The sequence below is a fragment of the Drosophila willistoni genome (genome assembly GCF_018902025.1).
Source record: "Drosophila willistoni isolate 14030-0811.24 chromosome XR unlocalized genomic scaffold, UCI_dwil_1.1 Seg105, whole genome shotgun sequence".
Classification (NCBI taxonomy): domain Eukaryota; kingdom Metazoa; phylum Arthropoda; class Insecta; order Diptera; family Drosophilidae; genus Drosophila; species Drosophila willistoni.
The window spans coordinates 2,538,699-2,557,803 of record NW_025814054.1 but is presented as its reverse complement, the minus strand read 5'-3'; the positions used below and the strand labels follow the sequence as shown (position 1 = coordinate 2,557,803).

The following is a 19,105-nucleotide window of genomic DNA, read 5'->3' as shown; positions in this document are numbered from 1 at the left end:
TAATCATCCAATCACTAAATATGAGAGACTATGGACAGTCAGTCAGTCATTCAGTCAGTCAGTCAGTCAGCCAGTCTCGGTGAGTCTCTAAAAATGCGCTAATTGTGCTCGAAAATGCCGACTATAGAATTTATTACATTTCAATTATGTATATGGGCAAATGTTGGCACATCCAATTGGCATAGAATTCTAACTAGACTCTGGGCCAACATCTCTCTCTCTTAGCTGTCAAATTAGTCATCAGCATTTGGCATTTGTTTAGCATCATGCTCAAAATATGGCAACGCTGTCTAGCTAAAGACTTTAGTTCTGATTAGAAGACACATACAGATGAAATATTATTTTAAGATTTCGTTTGGTCCAACTTGCCTTACGAAGAACTGACTAGAATTTCGATCTAAAATGTTTGAATTCACGTGTTTACAATCAGTTTAATTCTTTTAATCATTAAGTGTACGATTTATGGGACACTTTTTTTATCGGGAGCCTGTTTTTCGAGTCCGGGAAAAGTTATTAGAATTATGTTTCCCCAATGGGATTAAGAACAAATTTAAGTGCCAAAAATGCTTTCTCGGTACGAAGGCTGTTTAAAAAGTTAGCTAAAGAGGACTGCTGCTGCGGCAAAGATAATCTATTAACTTGATGCAGGATCGTCTGGATGTAATTCCGGTGCAAACGTCATTCAGAATCTTGGCCTTTTTTTGACACAAGCGTTTTGCTTATTTTTTTATTTTATATTTGTGTTTGCTTATTTGTTTTTTTAATAATAAATTGTATTTTCCCAACCAGGAAGACCAGGAGGAAGGATCCTAGAATGAATCATTCTTAATTTATTTTTTATTCTCTATAGTTTTTTTTATTATTTTATATTAACGTAGTTAAAGTTATTGTCATTTTCCCGTAGAAATATAAAATTTTGGTCTTTATTTTTCCTGCATTTCTTTCGAAAATGTTTAGAAAATATACTTTTTAAAAGCTTAAACTTTAAATTCAACATTATCTACAAGCAAGCTGACTCAAAATTAATTAAGAAATTTAAAAGAAACAATTGAATTGAGAACTGAAAAAAAAAACTTAAGGAAAACATTTGAAATAAGCTTTATTTATAAATTTAATTAAAGAAATCGACGAAGGAAAGATGGGACTTAAATGAGATTAACAATAAGTTCAATAACACAGAATTTTCACCTGATGCTAGATCTATAATGTTTTTTAAAGAGTTCATAGTTCTATCTGTAATATTTAAGATTTTAGAAAAAACGACAAAAATATTTTGCCAGGCAAAAAGGGAGTTTCTTTGTTCAAAATCACCTGTAGAAAAAAACGGACAAAGCTAAGATGATCAGATTTACGGATCATTATCTGAATACAATAACCACAAATTTCTTCATTGAGTTACTTGGAAGCTGAGAAAATCAAAACCAAAGTCGGAAAATCAAAAGGTCATAAATTGGTGGCCAGTACTGTACATCTACCGAAAGTATAAGAAAAGTTTTTTGTAGTTTTGTTAATTGTAGTATTTTCCTATAATATTAGTTAACCTAAATAATCGAAATAATAACTGATAAGAGTCATTTAAATACATTCCAAGGACTTAGAATACCCTATCGACTAAGAAGAAATATGTGAAACTTATTGTTAGGCTCTAAGTTAGAAGAAGAATCAACAAATAGATTAAATGTTACAAAAAAGTCAATCTTTGCATTTAAGCCGACTCGAGGACAATCTTGAAGAGAAGATTATTTCAAAGGCGGCACAAAAAGGTGAGCAGGTCATCAACAGACTTTGTCAAAGAATCTCAATGGCCATTCCATACGCTACAACGCCAAAACTACGCCAAAAATGGAGCGAGAACAGACTGGCAAGGCTTACATTATTAGAGTCCTCCTTTAGAAGTCACTTGATTTGCAATGAAATACTGCTTGACTTAGAGAAATACTGCTTGAAAACTATAAAACTGATCTATAAATTTTGCTCTGTTGGGATGAAATATTCTTGACATTTTCTTAAATTTTTCTTTTCTTTTTTTATTATTATTTTATTAAAGAAATCTCAAGCATAATGTTAAATCAAATAATTTCAAGTCATCTCATCGCGGCAACATTTCTTGGCAACATTGAAATGTTGCCAGTACCTTAAGAAGCAGTGGCCACAACATCAACAGGAGCAGCTGCAGCAAGAGAATCTTCATCTTAAGCTACGCTCCCCCCTCTCTCCTCACTCCCCATGGTCACAGACAATGTGTGTGGTCCTTTAGTCACATATGCCAAGTTAATGTTGCTGATGCAGTTGCTGTTGCTATTGCTATTGCCGCTGTCGTTGCCTGTTAGCCAGTTGCAACTTTTGTCGTTGCTTTGTGCATAAATCGTGTGAAATATCGCATTTCGCGCATTTTCGCTTCGTGTTAACGAGTGTCACACATATATATGTGTGTACACACACACACACACACACCATATTTATTTGTCTTAGTTGTTGCTGTTTGCTTGGGCCCTAGTCTAGGGGGCATTTGCATATTGACAGCGTTGTGTGATAATGCTGTTGACATTGATATAGCTTCAAAAGTCAGGTTAAAAACTATAGAGGCCATGCATATTGTTGTCAGTTGTTGGTTGTTTTTCCTTTTTTTTTTTTTTTTGGTTTTGTTTTTTGTTGCTCCTGCTTGCTGTTGGTTGCTGTTTGCTGCCTGCAACGCCCACCAAACAATTGACAGTCAACAACAACAACATGCTGCATGGAAAAGACAACAAGAAAAGGCAAAAAAAAAAGGCAAAGAAGAACTTTGGGCTGCTGCCACTTGAGCGCAATGGCAAATCTGATAAAGTTGCGCATGCGCATGTTGCACGCCTACAAAATCATGTTGCACGTCAGTTGTTGTGAAGCCAAAGAATACATATGTGTGTGAGCGCGGATTTATCCCCCTCACAGCCCTCTCCCCGTCATCGTATCGCCTTCCTCTATAGACTTTGTCTATATTTTTATTTATTTAAATTTTGTGCTGCAAAGTACTTTCAAGGCCGCCTCAACTTGTGTGGCCATAAATAAACCATTTTTTCTTTATTTTTTTGTGTGTTGCCTAGGTGGGGCGTCGCGACGTCAGGTGACAGACAGATGGACAGACGGATGGACGACGAATGGTGACGACGGACGGCAGCCAGAAGGCGGGCAAAGCCATATCGAATTGCTACTTTGACATTTTAACAATTTTTACATACAGTACGTGTTGTTCGGCTCGAATGTTGTTGGTGGCTTTTGGTTCTCGTGTTGACAAATTGGCCACAAGCAAGCGGAAATTGAAAATTACTTTAAAAACTTCGTAAAACGCCCACAAAAGAAAAGAAAGAAAAAAAAAACACTGGGTAAGAGAAAAAAATGGCAGAAATTGGGTAATCCTTTGGCCAAACTAATAATCGCATAATACACGTTCCAGGCTAATGATTAACTTGCATCATTATCGCACAAAGATCTTGGTTGTGTTTTGTTGCTGATGTTGCTCTTGCTGCTGTCGCTGTTCAACGAAAATTAGCTGCTGTATCTGCAGAAGCTGTTTTGCAATGGGCGGGAGGGCAGGACAACAGCAGCAACAACAACAAGAAAAGCATCCTGCACTTTTACTCGATTCATTGAACGACAACCCCACCAAGACGAAAGACGAAGACCAAGACGAAGACAACGAAGAAGAAGATGCCCCGAAGGCAGGAGACCTGCAATCTGCTTTTATTTTATGCGCAAAGCGCGCTTAAAAATGCAGTCAGCATCTCGTGCGATGGTGCTGAGGCTAAGACCAAGGCAGCGGAATCTCTGCGACGCTTAGGCGAATGCCTCATGGGCCCCAAAAAGGCAAACGTCCCGACAACAGCAGCAGCAACAACAACAACAGCAACATCAGAAGCAACAAATGGCATTAAGCAAAAAAAAAAAAAACAAAAAGGAAGCTAACCAAAGAAGAAGGTGAACTACTGACTGAAAAAAAAAAAAAAAAACACCACAAAACCGACACACACCCAATTTCAAATACCCTTTAATAGAATTTTTGATCAATGAATTGGGTTTGGAAATAAAACCAATATTAACAATTGACTTAAAGTATAGAAAATTACATTAGTTAACAGTTAATATTAAATTATTCAATCAATTTGTCGTCTATATTATCAAAAGGTCGTTGCCAATTTCAATTCTCGCTTGATCCAAATATGTTTATGCCCTTTTTTCAATTGGTATTCGGATATAACAAAATCAAAATCAAAAAAAAAAAAGTATCACAAAAGAGAAAATTCACTGCATCCTCCCACTTTTTGCTGTTGCTCCTGCTACGTGAATGTTACCTCTAGATGGGGCTATTATATTGTTGTTGTTGTTGCTGCTCCATAATCATTACAGTTTTGGTCTTTCATTCTCGTTTTTCTTATGCGGGAGTTGCTGCTGCTGTTGCTGCTGCTGTTGCTGCAATTTTTTGATTTATGAAGCAACAAATGAGTTGGCAACAAAAACCCAAAAGAAACATGAACAAGTAGAGAAGGAGAAATAAAGTCTGTAAAACAGAACATGAATGTATATCAAATATGTATGGCATACACACCCACACTTCCGGCTGTAAATTGAATTGTGGGCGTGGTGCAGGGTACAGAAACGAAACGAACCGAGAGACAGAAAGAGAGATAAAGAGAGAGAGAGATAGAGGCAAAAGAACGAAGCAAAAAAATTAAATGGAATGTTGCACCCAGGTTGCTGATGGGAGGAAAGAAAAAATAATTATGCGTATGTTGTTGATGCTGGCTGTTGTTGTTGTTGCAGTTGCTGTGTCTTTAAGTTGATAGTTTTGTGGCCAAACATCTAAAGTGGAAGCAAACAGACAACGTCGACGACGACGACAAATCGTTGAAAGTTACAGTTTAAGTTGCTGCTGCTACTGCTGCTGTTGCTGCTGCTGCCAATCACCGCAGCAAGCTGCAGATAATCAGAATTCCAGCATTTTCACCTGTTGCCATTTTGATGCCCCGCTTCGAGTTTGACATGTGCCGCACATGCCGTTGCCATTTGTCTGCACTTTAATGATGCGCCACCAGCCAGCAAAGAAACCCAAAGCACTTCCCCAGCTGCAACCTGTCTGCTGCTTGCACTGCTATCAGCAACTATCGCCACTTCAGACTTTGACTCCTCAGCAATCAGTTGGAACATCTTGCGGCTGCTGCTGCTGCCGCTGTTGACAATCTATGCGCATAGTTTAGCATTTACTGTTGCAAATTATTGAACAAAATGCGAAATGCGAATGCCCAGGCTATAGCGACTGACTGACCCAGTTGGAGCAACAGGAAGAGGAACAGCAACAGCAACAGGAAAAGGCATTGGGCATTGGGCATAGGGAATAGGGTCAGATCTGGTTAAGCCCTTTTCTCTATGGCATGTATGTACATATATTTTAATTATGTAAAAGTGAAATTGTAAGCTCCACACACACACACACACACACATGGGTAACTCAATCAAATCTTCTTATTTGACTTAACTGACCCCTTAGATGGAACATTTTCCACTTAAAAAGAAATTTGCATTTGCATTTTCCGGTAACATAGACACACACATAAAAAGTAAATGTGCAAAAAGCAGCGGGAGCCGACACTCCAATCCAACTCCAACTCCAATCCAACTCGGACTCGGACTCCAACTTCAAGTCTCAAAGACTCCAACTCCAACATCGCTCCATTCAATCGATGCCTAACTAGAAACTGTACTTTATTTATTTTTTATTCTTCGCTTTTCTTTTCTCTCTTTTTGTTTAGAAATTTATGGGCAAATGCCATTTGTTAGGCATTTGAAAAATGCATGCTTTGGCCACACTAATTAGTTTGTCTTCGCTATGGAGCAGGAGAGGAGCCAAAGCATGGGGATAAAGGACGGTAAATGGTTAAGAGGGCTTGTGTGTGAGTGACGTAGGATTCTTCTGGTCTGGATCTTTACCCTTTGGGCTATTGCATAATTTAGGTAGCAACCGCATAACAAATTTCATTGTGGGGATAATTTTTGCCCGGCTTAAAACGCCCACACACAGAAGCGCAAAAGACCTGGCCAAAAGAGACGAAAGACGACCAAGACCAGGCTTAATTTCCTGGAACTGAATCATTCGGCCTAGGGCTATGTTAAATATTCAAAAGAACTTAGCATCAGAGAGCGAGAGTGAGCAAGTCAAGAATACTCTCACCTTTTTCTATATATTTGTTCGTACTCGCCAGAAAGAGCATCTAAAAGTTGGCTTTGAACTTTGGTATTAAAAACGAAAACGAAAACAATTTTATTTAAATACTTATATTTTTTATATATTGGCAAAAGAATGTTATCCAAGAAGTTATCGAATCGCCGACATTTGTCCATACAAATACCTGAAGAGTTCGGCAAGAGTTTGTTAAATCAAACGGTGCGTCCACAAGGTTTCAGCTCATTCAAAAGGAATATTGGGTATTACATATCTATGTATATATATACATATGTGGATCACGACGATGATTCATTATTTTATAATTTCAGCATTACTCTGGCCTTTCATCCGCACATTCATCGCAATGCCGAGCACCCCATGACGTAAGCAGGCTGAATCAAAGTGCATTTCATTGAACTCTTTATTTCGCATTCTCTTAGGGACTTTGAGACCTTTCTCAACTTGATTAAATGTGCCTTGGGAACTGGTTGCTTAGCCATGCCCAGAGCTTACTGCAATGCTGGATGGCTAGTTGGCTTAATTAGCACTATTGTAATTAGTTCTTTTGTCGTCTACGCAATGCATGTCCTGGTAACGTATTGAACATTTTGAAATCAGATTCTCAGACTCTAGATATTACTCCCCGTATGTATGTTGGCAGTTGAACGACATCAATGATCTATGTAAACGCTATAGAATCGCACTCTTGAATTATAGTGAGACCATGCAATTGGCTGTTCTATGTGGTCCTTATTGGATGCAACCTATGAGCAGGCCCTTTGGGTAGGTAAAAACCAAATCCTTTTTTGGGATTCGCAAAGTGTGAACAGTTGTACAGGCAAATGTATGTATATATAATTTAAGGCATAGAAGAAAGCATCTTAATCCATATAAAGCATATATATTTTTGATCAGGTTCGCGTATCATAGAACACTCATAGAAACCTCAAAGTCACAAGCAGTGAATTTTCTCAAAACTTTTACTTAAAGTCTACCTATCAGACGAATATATCGTATAACTCACATATATATAAATCCACATAGGAACATTTGGTCGAAAAGAAAGACTTTTATCAATAACTTTGTTAGTTTTCACCCGATTGTTAGAAAAATTAATATTTGTCAGTTAAATATAGCTGTTAATGACTATGTCAAAATTCACTAAAATCGGATGACTGTATTATATAGCTCTCATTAAGACCGGTCGAAAAAGCTTATTAACTTACGCCTATAATAATCTATAATTCTGTCAGTTGTGTTCAAAATCGGTTATTATATATTATATATCTGTATTATAAACAGTAGCGGCAAAAAAATTGAGAAATCGTTTTTCAATTCGGATTTATGCGGTTTAAATCTGACTGACTAAGAAAAAGCTGTTGGTCTAGTAAGACGAAAATAAGATCCAACTTGGAGACAATTGAAAAATTGAATTTTGCATGCATTTTTTTGGTCTCTCAACTTGGCATTTTCCTACGACACTTATTAATTCTACAGTTTTAGTTTTTTTAACTATGAAAGAAAGCGAATTGAAATATATATTTTTCAGCAAAATCGTATAGAAATAGATAGACTTAATTTTTCTCCGCCCTCTGTTTTACATTCTTTGTCGTTTTGAATGGATTTTAATGATTAATCTTGTAATTTATTCTAGTTATATGGTGGATTTATTCCTTTGTGTATATCATTTTGGTGTGGATTGTGTCTATGTGGTATTCATAGCCAAGAATTTGAAACATTTGGGCGATATGTATTTCATTTCTCTGGATATACGACTTTATATGGCACTATTAACTCTGCCACTGATCTTAACTTTTCTGATAAGGGATCTAAAATATTTGGTGCCATTTGCAATCATATCGAACATTTTAATTATAGTCTGTAAGTGTCTAATTTATAATCCATAGTCTCCGTTGAGATTATACCAGAAATTCCTGATAGGTTTTGGTATAGTCTTAAGCTATATGCTGGGCAATTTACCGAGCCTACAGCAACGTCATGCAAGCCAATCGTTGACCCAATATCCATTGTTCTTCGGAACGGTTCTATTTGCAATTGAATCAGTCGGCGTGGTAAGACTTACTCCAGAAGATATTTTCTTTGATGCATTTGAATTACTATTTTTGGTAATAGATCTTGGCTCTGCAAAGGAACATGATAACACCACAGAACTACTTGGGTCCATTTGGTGTACTCAATCGAGCAATGATTCTAGTCATTATATTTTATACTCTGTTCGGTTTTATGGGTTATTGGCGTTATGGTGATAATACAGCCAGCTCTATATTGAATAATTTGCCCTTGAATGAACGGTAGGACTATTTTGTTTACATACTCAGGATTAATCTCATTATTTTGCACTTTCAGTCTACCTCAATGTGCGATCGTCATGTTTGCCCTTGGCATTTTCTTTAGTTATGCCCTACAGGGTTACGTGACCATGGACATCATTTGGCGTTACTATATGGAGCCCCAATTGAAGGAGAATGCCACAAGATCACTTGAATATCTCGTCCGTATTGCCCTGGTGGTTGCCTCAGTGCTCGTGGCCATTGGTTATCCCGATTTCGGACTATTACTCGCTTTTGTGGGATCGTTTTGCCTGGCTCAATTGGGTCTCATCTATCCCGGCATTGTGCACTTGTGTGTGCGTTATGAGGAGGGCTATGGCATATGCAAATTCAAACTTTTTCGTTCGTTACTCTTTATTATCGTCGGTCTATTTGGGGGCATTGCTGGCTCAATAGCCTCGGTCAAGGCTTTAACCGAGCAGTATGCTAGTTTAATGTAAAATATTAAAATAATAAATTTTTACCTTTGATTTTTAAGTTCAACATGAAATCTTTCGAAATAGTTGACTTCTAAAATCTTTGCAATCGTCTTTTTGTTTTTTTGTATTAAATTCTTTCTTAAGCTTTTTCCTTAGAATGGACAATGGGTAAGTATTTGTGAATAATTTCTATAGATTAGTATAATTCTATAAATCGATTTTATCTAGGCCATATAATCCTTATGCGAATCGAGATGTTCAAGTGCCACTTACGTGAGTTGGTGCCAATATTTTTGGGGTATTTCCCATTAAACTTGAAAGTTGTCTTTTTGCAGAAACTTAGAAGCGTTTTTTTCACTACTTAAGTGCATTGTGGGCACAGGAATTTTGGCCATGCCGAAGGCCTTTTACTACGCTGGCATTTTGGGTGGTATTATGTTAACTATTCTGTCTACCATTGTCCTAATGTATGGCATGCATTTACTGGTGAGTGTAAGTAACGTTTGACGAATAAGATATAATCTTTCGATCTCACTGATTAGATCAAATGCATGGTGGAAAGTGCTCGTCAACAAGAGATACCGTATTGCACATACTCCGAGTCAATGGTATATGCCTTTTCAGTGGGTCCAAATTGGTGTAAACATTGCTCCAGAGGATTTGGTTTTATGGTTGATTTGGTTTTGGCCCTCTCACATTATGGTGTTGCCGTGGTCTATATATTGTTTGTGGCAAAGAATGTCCAACAGCTAATCCATTATCACTTTAGCTATTATAGTTTGGAGATCTTTGTAGCTGTGGTCGGTATTCTGTTGTTGCCCCTATTTATGGTCCGACAATTAAAATATTTGGTGCCATTGAATGTTCTATCCAATGTTCTAATGTACATGGGATTCTTGCTCATATTTTATTATCTTTTTCGAGGCCTACCTTCGATGTCTGATCGCAAAATGATTGGTGCCTTCGACGAGTTGCTGGAGTTTTTTGGCATCGTCTTCTTTGCAGTCACTTCTGTGGGAGTGGTTCGTATTCGACTACATAAATAATTGCTATTCGATAATAGATGTGACCCTTCTCTTTAGATGCTGGCCATTGAATCGAAAATGGCAACACCTGAAAAATATATAGGTTGCTTTGGCATTCTGAATATTGCTGCCGTAATTGTAGTCTTTTCGAATCTATTGTTTGGCGTGTTGGGCTTTTGGCGCTATGGCGATGAGATTCGAAGTAGTGTCACTTTGAATTTACCCTCGGATACAGTGTAAGTTAATAAAGTATAAACAAATATAAAGGTTTATTTAATTATTTCGCATTTCTCTTTCTTTAGGGTCTCACAGATATCAAAGATTTCCATTGCGCTGGGCGTCTTCATGACGTATCCTTTGTCAGGCTATGTGACCATTGACATTATTATCCGTGAGTGGGTGTTAAAGGGTCGTAGTTATCCACATCCGCACATGATTGAGTATATAGTGAGGGTTCTTTTTGTCTTCTTGAGCACCATCAATGCCATGGCATTTCCAAAACTGTCACCTCTGGTCGCTCTGGTGGGCTCAGTTACTATTTCGGTGCTCAATCTCATCTTTCCCGCCTTCATTGAAATGAGCCTTTTGTATAGCAATTCCTATGGACGCCTCAAATGGATCCTGGTCAAGGATATCCTATTGGTAATATTAGGCTTCTCTATACTTGTCCATGGTCTTTATAGTGGTACACGGACCATGTTGCGCACATATCATCCAGACTATCAGGATAATCAGAAATGTTTGAACGTGTCAACTAAATCTACTTGTCAGATCGATGACCTTTAGCTAACACTTTCTTATAAGTATCTTTCTTTAAAAGCCAAAGCCAATAATGCATCTTTCCAATTTCGGCCCAAAAGAAAAAATTGTGTGACTCCTATAAAACTCTTTCATGTATGAAATTTGTAATTTGGCATTAAAAATTATTGTATTCGTTAGAAAACAAAAATTAAAAAAGCGTTTCCTAGTTTTAAAAAGTGCCTTTAAGACTGTTCATTCTTCCATTGCAGCGAAGTTTGTGTGATTGATCCATTAGGAATTCGATAATGTAGATTTACGGTCTTCCCTTACATAAATGACATTACTTGGAATAGAAATCTACTGAAAAATTAAATATAAAAGTGATCTTAAAAAGCATTAAACAAATAAATCTAATTCAGATTTTATTTGTTTTTCTTTTTACATTATAATTTAATTTCATTATTCACCCAGAAAGAAAAATGATATGATAAAGTCTCCAAAATGTAACATCCATTAGGAACCATTTTTTTGATCCCATAATATTTTTATACCATACACCCATAGGGTAAAATGGTATATTAAAGTCGCCAAAATGTATGTAACAGGCAAAACAAAGCTTTGCCGACCCCATAAAGTATATATATTCTTATTCAGGATCAATAGTCGAGCCGATCTAGTCTGTCTGTCCGTCGGTCTGTCCGTATGAACACCTAGATCTCGGAAACTGTAAAAGCTAGAGCCACCAAATTTGGTACGTAGACTTACACGAGTATGTAAAGTGATCAAGTTAATTTCAAATTTTTGCCACGCCCCTTTCCGCCGCCGTAATTTGAAGAACTGTCTCCCGTAATTTTTTACCTTGTGCAATAAAATTTGGCGCACTTGAATTTGATATTAATTTCCAGCAAAATACTAAATTTGATTAAAATCGGGCAAAAAATAGTCGAGTTATGCATATAAACGTTTTTCCATATGGCCAGAGTTGGCCGTTGGCTGGTGGTGGCGCTAGGGTGCTCGTACGCTTAAGTGAGCGAGATACTAAGGTATACTATGGTGTATGGTATACCTAAGTCGGCGAGACGACTTTCTTACTTCATTTAATTATGGCTGCGCGACAAGATTACCAGGTGTTTACACTAGTGTGCCCCAGATTAGGAATTGGTTCTTAAATAAAGTCGAAGAGCATACACCATCTGACTCCGCGAATAATTCTTCATGGCCATGAGATGTCAATTAGAATAAATCATTTATATAAATATTTTAGGGGTGGGCAGCGATGCAGGTTGAGAGGGGCGTTCGCGATAGTTCAAAAACTTTTCATAAAATACAATTTGCAAAAAAAAAAAAAGAAAAAACTTAATGTCAGTTTGTTGATTAACTGATTACTTAATTAGACTTAGGGAACAATCCAATTAGCCATTCGTCATCTTGATGGCATTTTAAGGGCTTATCAGTTTTCAATTAGCCGAGGAATGTGACTGGATATAGTTGCATATGCATATATATATAAGCGTGTTGCCAATTGAAAAATTCAGTTTGTAAAATGTTAAAGCTATTCGTTTGGTTGTGTCTGCTGCATTTTCTTGAAGGCTCCCCACCACAGGGTAAAATCTTTGGCGGTGACTTTGCTTCGATTGCGGATTATCCACATCTTGTAAATCTGAGACACAAGGGTGCATTCGACTACTGCGGTGGCTCTTTAATAACGCCAACTTGTGTGCTCACTGCAGCTCATTGCATTGACGGACTAAATGGATTTATCAATAATGTCACAGTTCATGCCCAGCAACAATGTCTGGGTGACCCTGTACTCGAGGAGCAAGTGCGTACGGTCTTGTATGCATCGGTATCGCCAAATTATAAACATGGCATTGACAACTACGATTCGGATATTGCAATCCTAAAATTGACGCGCCCCTTTGATATAACAGGTAAAGCAAGTTTGGTTACACTTGACTTTAATGAATTGCCAGCCAATGCGAATCTAACCATAGTTGGTTGGGGCTTGACCTACGACAAACAGCCACCTAATCCGAATCAATGTCTAAAGGCTGCCCAAGTGCATTTAGTCCCGCAGCAGGAGTGCATTACGGGAATAGGTAGCTTCAGTCCTGTGACAGAAAATATGTTCTGTGCTATCGGGGAGAATGCCACAGATGCCTGCAAAGGTGATTCCGGTGGACCCATACTATTTGAGAATCGACAGACGGGCATTGTATCGTGGGGTTATGGCTGTGGCAGTGGTTTGCCAGGTGTTTACACAAAGCTTGGCAGTCCCGCAATGACATCGTTTGTCAAGTCTGTCTTAGAACGTCATTGTTGAAAACAAAAAAATTTTGAATAAATGCTCATTGTGTCCTTGGTCCCCTCTTCCCTTTGATGGGATTATAATGTACTTCGATCGAATCACATTAAAAGAATTGCAACATATGAGTTAACAATAATTATAAGAAAAATGTTTTGATTCATGATAATGGGAAGAGAAATTACTCTTCAAATTCTCCTCCAATTTATTTGCTTCTGATGCAGATCGCGTATAGTTGGCCCGGTTCCGGCAAAGTCAAAATTTCATCTGCGATGGCTCTTTACTGTCTCTCAAATGTGTCCTAAGTGCAGCATACTGTGTGTATGGATTCCAAGCCAAGGATTAAACAGTTCACCCCGGAGCTACGCGCTTAGATGAGTTTTGATGAGATTTTAAGCTTTCACATTCCACTCAACTTTTCAGCAAATAATTTTGACATGGATGAGCCTAAGTCCTGGACAAGTGGCCGAAAATAATCGAGAACCTTCGATCCAATTTCAAACGGCAATGGTGCGAGTGTTGCCTATGCTGGGCAGGCTCAACGTGGTGCGTGGTCTTAAGGATTCGTGCTCTGGTGATTCTGGTGGTCCACTCGATTATCGGGGAAAAGTGTGCGGTATTGTGTCCTGGGGACACACTAGCTATCCGGGCGTATATACCAACGTGGCAAGTGTTCGTGTTTGTAAGTTTATACAATGTGGCGCAAAAGAAGTCATCCGATGTTGTTTGGCTCTTATTTTTTTTCTAAATGAAAAACTTCGATTCGACTAAAAATAGCCAAGTTATGCATATAAACGTTTTTCCATATGGCCAGAGTTGGCCGTTGGCTGGTGGTGGCGCTAGGGTGCTCGTATGCTTGAATGAGCGAGATACTAAGATATGCTTGTAAAAATGCATTTGTTTAATATATTTGAAATATTTGCTTTACTGGTGAATGGTACACCAAAGTCGGCGAAATGACCTACTTATTCATTTTTTTTTGTTAAGTATATTTAAAATCAATCCAGACTTGGCAATGGTTAAAACCGATGAAAAACATATAAAGCAAAGCCGCAGAAGGGTTCATCGGGTGGGTCTTCAATCGTCATCTGCTGAGACCGAGGAGACTAGCTCTACCAGTCAGGATAAGGCCTGAAAGGCAAATCCAGAGGGTGCAATCTTTTTGGTCTGCCAGCCGGTTGGATTGATGGGTGAGTCTGCCGAGGTGGCAAACTCCGAATTTCAGGACCTCCTTGTGGACTGAGGGGATTTGTTCCGGACATATATATTCTTGATCATCAACTCAAAACTTTAGACTTCTCAGAGCGGGCTAGGTATAAATTTAGGACATATGGTTTTTGGTGAAAAATTATTAGAAATCCTTGTCGATTCCGAATCTGGAATCGACCTTTTTTTATGGCCCAATACAAATGTACACCTCCTTTAGTTTTTAGACTTATCTTACAAACAGGAATAGTGTAAGCATCATGAAAAGTAGGCAAATCACATTTCACCTTCAATATTAATTTTAAAATTTCAATGCTAGTGCCAGTCTAATCTATTAAATTCTAACACTACCAAATGTAAGTTAATGACTTTGTATCGTAACTCTCCTCAACTGGTCACTTATTCTCTAAACAATAGTCCTTCAGAACGTCTAATAAAAAATATGAATGATTTGGGATATTGGGAAGTTCTCTTTATTTCGCTTGTCTGTTCTATCTTACAGTGTGTATCTATGGAGACTAGACTAGACTAGATCGTATGGAGACTAGACTTGAATCCGTTCAAAAGCAGTTCTTGCTATTTGCTCTTCGTGGCTTAAGCTGGGATCGCATTGTCAATTTGCCTTCGTATTCTAGTAGTTGATTAACCTTCCTTCCTTCTATTTATGGTAACGCCGAATTGCCAGACCACCTCAGAACAGCTGTTAAGCGACGGTGTGGCAAGCGACCCACAAAACGACGATGTGGCAATGCTGCTACGAGACGACGAGGAAGAATAACTTTTTAAGACGAGCCAACGACGAGAAGAAGACGAAACATAGAAGAAGACGACTATATAGTTTTACGGAATCGGAACCCAGTCCCACATATGTATATGATATAGTTATTCTTTATTTTCATTATTTGCTTTATTCTGTACTTGCAGAAAATATACCTACATAATTTATTTTCTTCCAAATAAACCAGGTCCCGGTTTACCGCTATCAAGTCCTATAACAGATTTTCATAAATTTTATGTTGGAGAAAAAAACAAAGTAAACATTGTTATAGAATACTTTGCTTACCTGGCGAAAGATATGCGATTATGGAAAACATCAACAGGAGACAGGCTGTATATAGATTGAACCACATTTTTTAAGGTCAATATTCAATTTTTGAAATATAACTATAATCCAAACGTATTGATCTGGCCTATTTATAGCAGTTGTAAATTAGTAATGGAACGAATTTACATTATATACTTATATACATACCTTTTCTTTTTACCAGAAATCAGTTCACAGAAAATATGTTTTTAAATTGTTTTTATTTATTATACTATTACTATTAAATAGAATTAGTTTGTCCCATGGATTTATTTGCTAAATAGCTTAAATCAAATTGAATTTATAAGTCAGCCAATACAAAAATGATAATAAATGACATTTTCACATTATTGCACACCCTGTAGACGGGGTAGACATCCTATTTTAACGTTAACCCTTGGTCGTTGTTCTTCTAACTATGCCATGCATGAACATTTTAGGGTACTCTGCTCTGATTACAACCTTCTATACCCTGTAATCTGTTCAGAGTCTTCTATTACTATACTTAAAACTTCTATCCTTTCCTATTTAGTTCATAGATAGCTATAGTAACTATTATTTGTTTATTTGTGTTTTCTATTGTGTATTTGTCCATGCGATTCGTACCATGCGTTATACGGCTGTTTGGGCTTGCCCGTAACAGGCTTTGTCCTGGTGTCCTGTTGTCGTAGGGGCCACTTGAACGTACTGCGCATAGTATCCTTAACGTCCGCTATTAAAAAAGACAACTGCTTGTGAAAAGTATTTGGCCCGTGGACCGTCAGTAATTTTATGCTATAATATGATTCGTAAAATTATTATATTTTTGGGTTTGCTGTCATATATAGTGCTTAAACAATTTTAGTTATTTTGATACTTAACTGTGTTTGATTGTTTTCTAAACTAACGAAATTTTGTGGTTTTATTTGCAGTGTGTCGTTGTGTGTTATGTGTGTCTCTCTGGTTAGACAATACTTTACAGCGGTTTGTTTTTAAAGAGCAACACAGAGTAGGGAACTATGGCGGCAAGGTGAGTGTGAGTCATATGAAAAATGAAATGTTTAATTTCCTTATTTTGTTTTCCTTCTAATCAGTTCTTCTGTGTACAATCCGTATGAACATCGAGAAGTATTTGCTCCACTTTCGTAAGTCTGCTGTTCCAATCTGACTTTGGATGCATAGTATTCAATATACAGTCTTTGTGTCTTCTTAGCAATATAGATGCGTTTATATCGTTACTAAAATGTGTTGTTGGCACTGGCATTTTGGCCATGCCTCTGGCTTACCTTTATTCGGGCATGATAGGAGGGACAGTGTTGACCATTATAACCACCATTGTGCTCATCCATGGGATGCATTTGCTGGTAAGAATCCAGTCCAAATCGATCGAGTTGATTATATACATACATATATCATTTGTCTCTTTCTAGATTTTGTGTATGGTGGAGTCGAGCCGTAGACAAGAGATGCCGTACTGTTCCTTTCCGGAGAGCATGTCGTATGCCTTTAGTGTGGGTCCAAGTTGGTGTCGGTATTGCTCGAAAGCATCTGCCTATGTGGTCGATGGGGTTTTGGGCCTCGCACATTATGGCGTCACAGTTGTCTATATTGTTTTTGTGGCCGAGAATTGCCGCCAGTTGCTGGTGGCCATCCATAACCAAAACGTGGATTTGCGCATATTCATTGCTGTGGTGGGGTTTTTAGTGTTGCCCTTGTTTCTGGTGCGGCATCTAAAGTATCTGGTGCCCTTTAACATTTGTGCCAATATACTTATGTATATGGGCTTTATCATAATAATTGTTTATCTCTTTAGAGGATTACCGGCGTTTGGGGATCGGCACATGTTTGGAGATCCCATTAAGCTGCCTCTATTTTTTGGTATTGTCCTCTTTGCCGTCACCTCGGTGGGCGTGGTAAGTAGCCTCTCTTGATCGTTGTCCTTCTCATAACATTTTCCGTTTAACTTAGATGCTAGCCATAGAAGCGAAAATGAAGACTCCCCAAAAGTATTTGGGCTGGTTTGGCATACTCAATTTGGCCTCGTTTTTTGTGATCATAACGAATATTATTTTTGGCGTTATGGGCTACTGGCGTTATGGTGAGGATTTAGCGGCTAGTATAACCCTTAATATACCCACCGATCAGTTGTGAGTGTCAAATTAGTCGCATTAGTTGTCTCTCTCGGGTGAGATTTTCAATGAAATTCTTTTTCTTAGGTTTTCCCAATTATCCAAAGCCCTGATAGCAATTTCGATTTTCTTGTCGTATCCTCTGTCCGGTTATGTGACAATTGATATTATTATGAATCGGTATATAGCCAGTAATCGTGAACTAAAGCATCCACATTTTATTGAGTATGCAGTAAGGATAATTTTTGTCATCATTGGCACACTCAATGGCATTGCCTTTCCGAATTTGGGTCCATTGCTGGCTCTGGTTGGTGCCTTTTCAATATCCCTGTTGAATCTTGTATTTCCTGCCTGCATGGAGTTGAGCCTGTATTATAGAGAACCCAAAGGCTATGGCTTGGGCAAATGGAAGCTGTGGAAGGACATTGCCTTGATACTTGTTGGCATTGTTATTCTATCCTATGGCACCTATGCGGCAGTCGTTCAAATAATTGAGGAATACGGTGAAGGAAATAAATCATCGAGAGTTAATGAAAGACATTTAAGTGATCCGCTACTTAAAATCATTGCCGAAACAATGCAACCACCTGAAGCTGGCACAGATTCTCCCATAATGTTATAGATTAGTTTCGTGTAGTAATAAATCTATAGACCCTTCTTCTTCTTGGTTCCATCTTTAATATCATCTCATCTCTATACACTTGTGTCTTGTATGGTTTTTCTATTTGTTGTTGTTGTTGGTTGGGTTTTTTCGTCAATTGCATTGCATTAGAAAGTCCATGTGGGGACACGGACACTTTAATCTGAGCCGCTGACTGGCTCGACAAATTGCTGATAAATAAACCAAAAGATTTGCAATAATGCCTTTCTAATTTCATGCGTCGCCATACGACTGTGTGCCAGAGTTGCCAATGTTGTTGCTACTTCGAGGGGCATGCAAAGCGTTCAGCAGCAACAACAACGAAAAAAAAAAAAATCTACCTCAAGCCTATGGCGCCTTCATTGAACATTTTATTTTTTTTTCGTGTAGCCGCCGCAAATTTTAAACATTTTCCACACGTAATGTGAAAGTTTGAATCATTTGTCCAATGGCAACTGCAAAGCGATTTTCATTTAAAATTCTTGTCACAGACATGTAATTGCAACGCGGCGGCAACGGCCAAACCGCCGCCGATTCGCAACTTGCAACTCCCAACTCTTGACTGCCGGCTTCAATTCCGATTTTAACTCTGTGGGCAACCAAACGGATCTATAATGCTATTGACAATGCGTTTGTCAAGTCCTCCCCCCCACCCTCTCTCTATCTCTCTGACTCTCTATCCCATCGACGGCGGCTCCTTCACCATCTCCATCTCCATGTCCATGTCCATGTCCAAAGCTCCCTCACCCAACTACGAATGCAACTCCTTCACCATCTCTCCATCACCATCTTTATCTCCATTCTCCTCTTTCTCTGTGTTGACACAGATAAAATTGCGTGGCATGGCGTGGCGTGGCGTGGCGTGGCATCAGCATCGGCATCGGCATCGCATGGCGTCGGCATTGTCAGCGATAAGTAGCGTTTTATGCATTAATTTTTGTCTCAAAACGAGCATTATTTATTGCGCATTAATGCGCTGAATTAACGTTTATTTAATTAATATTAATGCTGCCGTTGTTGATGGCGTTGTAGC

General features: G+C 38.2%; 4 protein-coding genes across 5 annotated transcripts; all 4 read left to right on the top strand.

Annotated features, from left to right (window-relative positions):
• The first annotated feature begins 6,235 nt into the window (after positions 1–6,235).
• LOC6645114 (proton-coupled amino acid transporter-like protein CG1139) lies at positions 6,236–9,021 on the top strand. 2 transcript variants are annotated; one of them, XM_023177248.2, is made up of 8 exons: positions 6,236–6,453; positions 6,523–6,576; positions 6,634–6,784; positions 6,855–6,976; positions 7,848–8,074; positions 8,135–8,265; positions 8,327–8,505; positions 8,561–9,021. In XM_023177248.2, the coding sequence occupies exons 1-8, from the start codon at positions 6,329–6,331 to the stop codon at positions 8,982–8,984; spliced, it is 1,413 nt and encodes a 470-aa protein (XP_023033016.1). In that variant the 5' UTR covers positions 6,236–6,328; the 3' UTR covers positions 8,985–9,021. The 2 variants fall into 2 exon arrangements, with proteins under 2 accessions (XP_023033016.1, XP_046867694.1); XM_047011738.1 differs by having other exon boundaries at positions 6,236–6,468.
• A 15-nt stretch (positions 9,022–9,036) lies between these two features.
• LOC6645113 (glutamate transporter polyphemus) lies at positions 9,037–10,922 on the top strand. Its single transcript, XM_002067842.4, has 6 exons — positions 9,037–9,131; positions 9,192–9,236; positions 9,299–9,449; positions 9,506–9,985; positions 10,046–10,224; positions 10,291–10,922. The coding sequence occupies exons 1-6, from the start codon at positions 9,121–9,123 to the stop codon at positions 10,772–10,774; spliced, it is 1,350 nt and encodes a 449-aa protein (XP_002067878.3). The 5' UTR covers positions 9,037–9,120; the 3' UTR covers positions 10,775–10,922.
• A 1,350-nt stretch (positions 10,923–12,272) lies between these two features.
• Positions 12,273–13,052, top strand: LOC6645162 (trypsin 3A1). The gene has a single exon (XM_002067841.4). It carries the CDS (start codon positions 12,273–12,275, stop codon positions 13,050–13,052), a length of 780 nt encoding a protein of 259 aa, XP_002067877.1.
• Positions 13,053–16,134: 3,082 nt separating this feature from the next.
• LOC6645161 (glutamate transporter polyphemus) lies at positions 16,135–18,089 on the top strand. Its single transcript, XM_002067840.4, has 6 exons — positions 16,135–16,333; positions 16,398–16,448; positions 16,517–16,667; positions 16,734–17,216; positions 17,272–17,450; positions 17,520–18,089. Exons 1-6 carry the CDS (start codon positions 16,323–16,325, stop codon positions 18,052–18,054), a joined length of 1,410 nt encoding a protein of 469 aa, XP_002067876.3. The 5' UTR covers positions 16,135–16,322; the 3' UTR covers positions 18,055–18,089.
• The last annotated feature ends 1,016 nt before the right edge of the window (positions 18,090–19,105 follow it).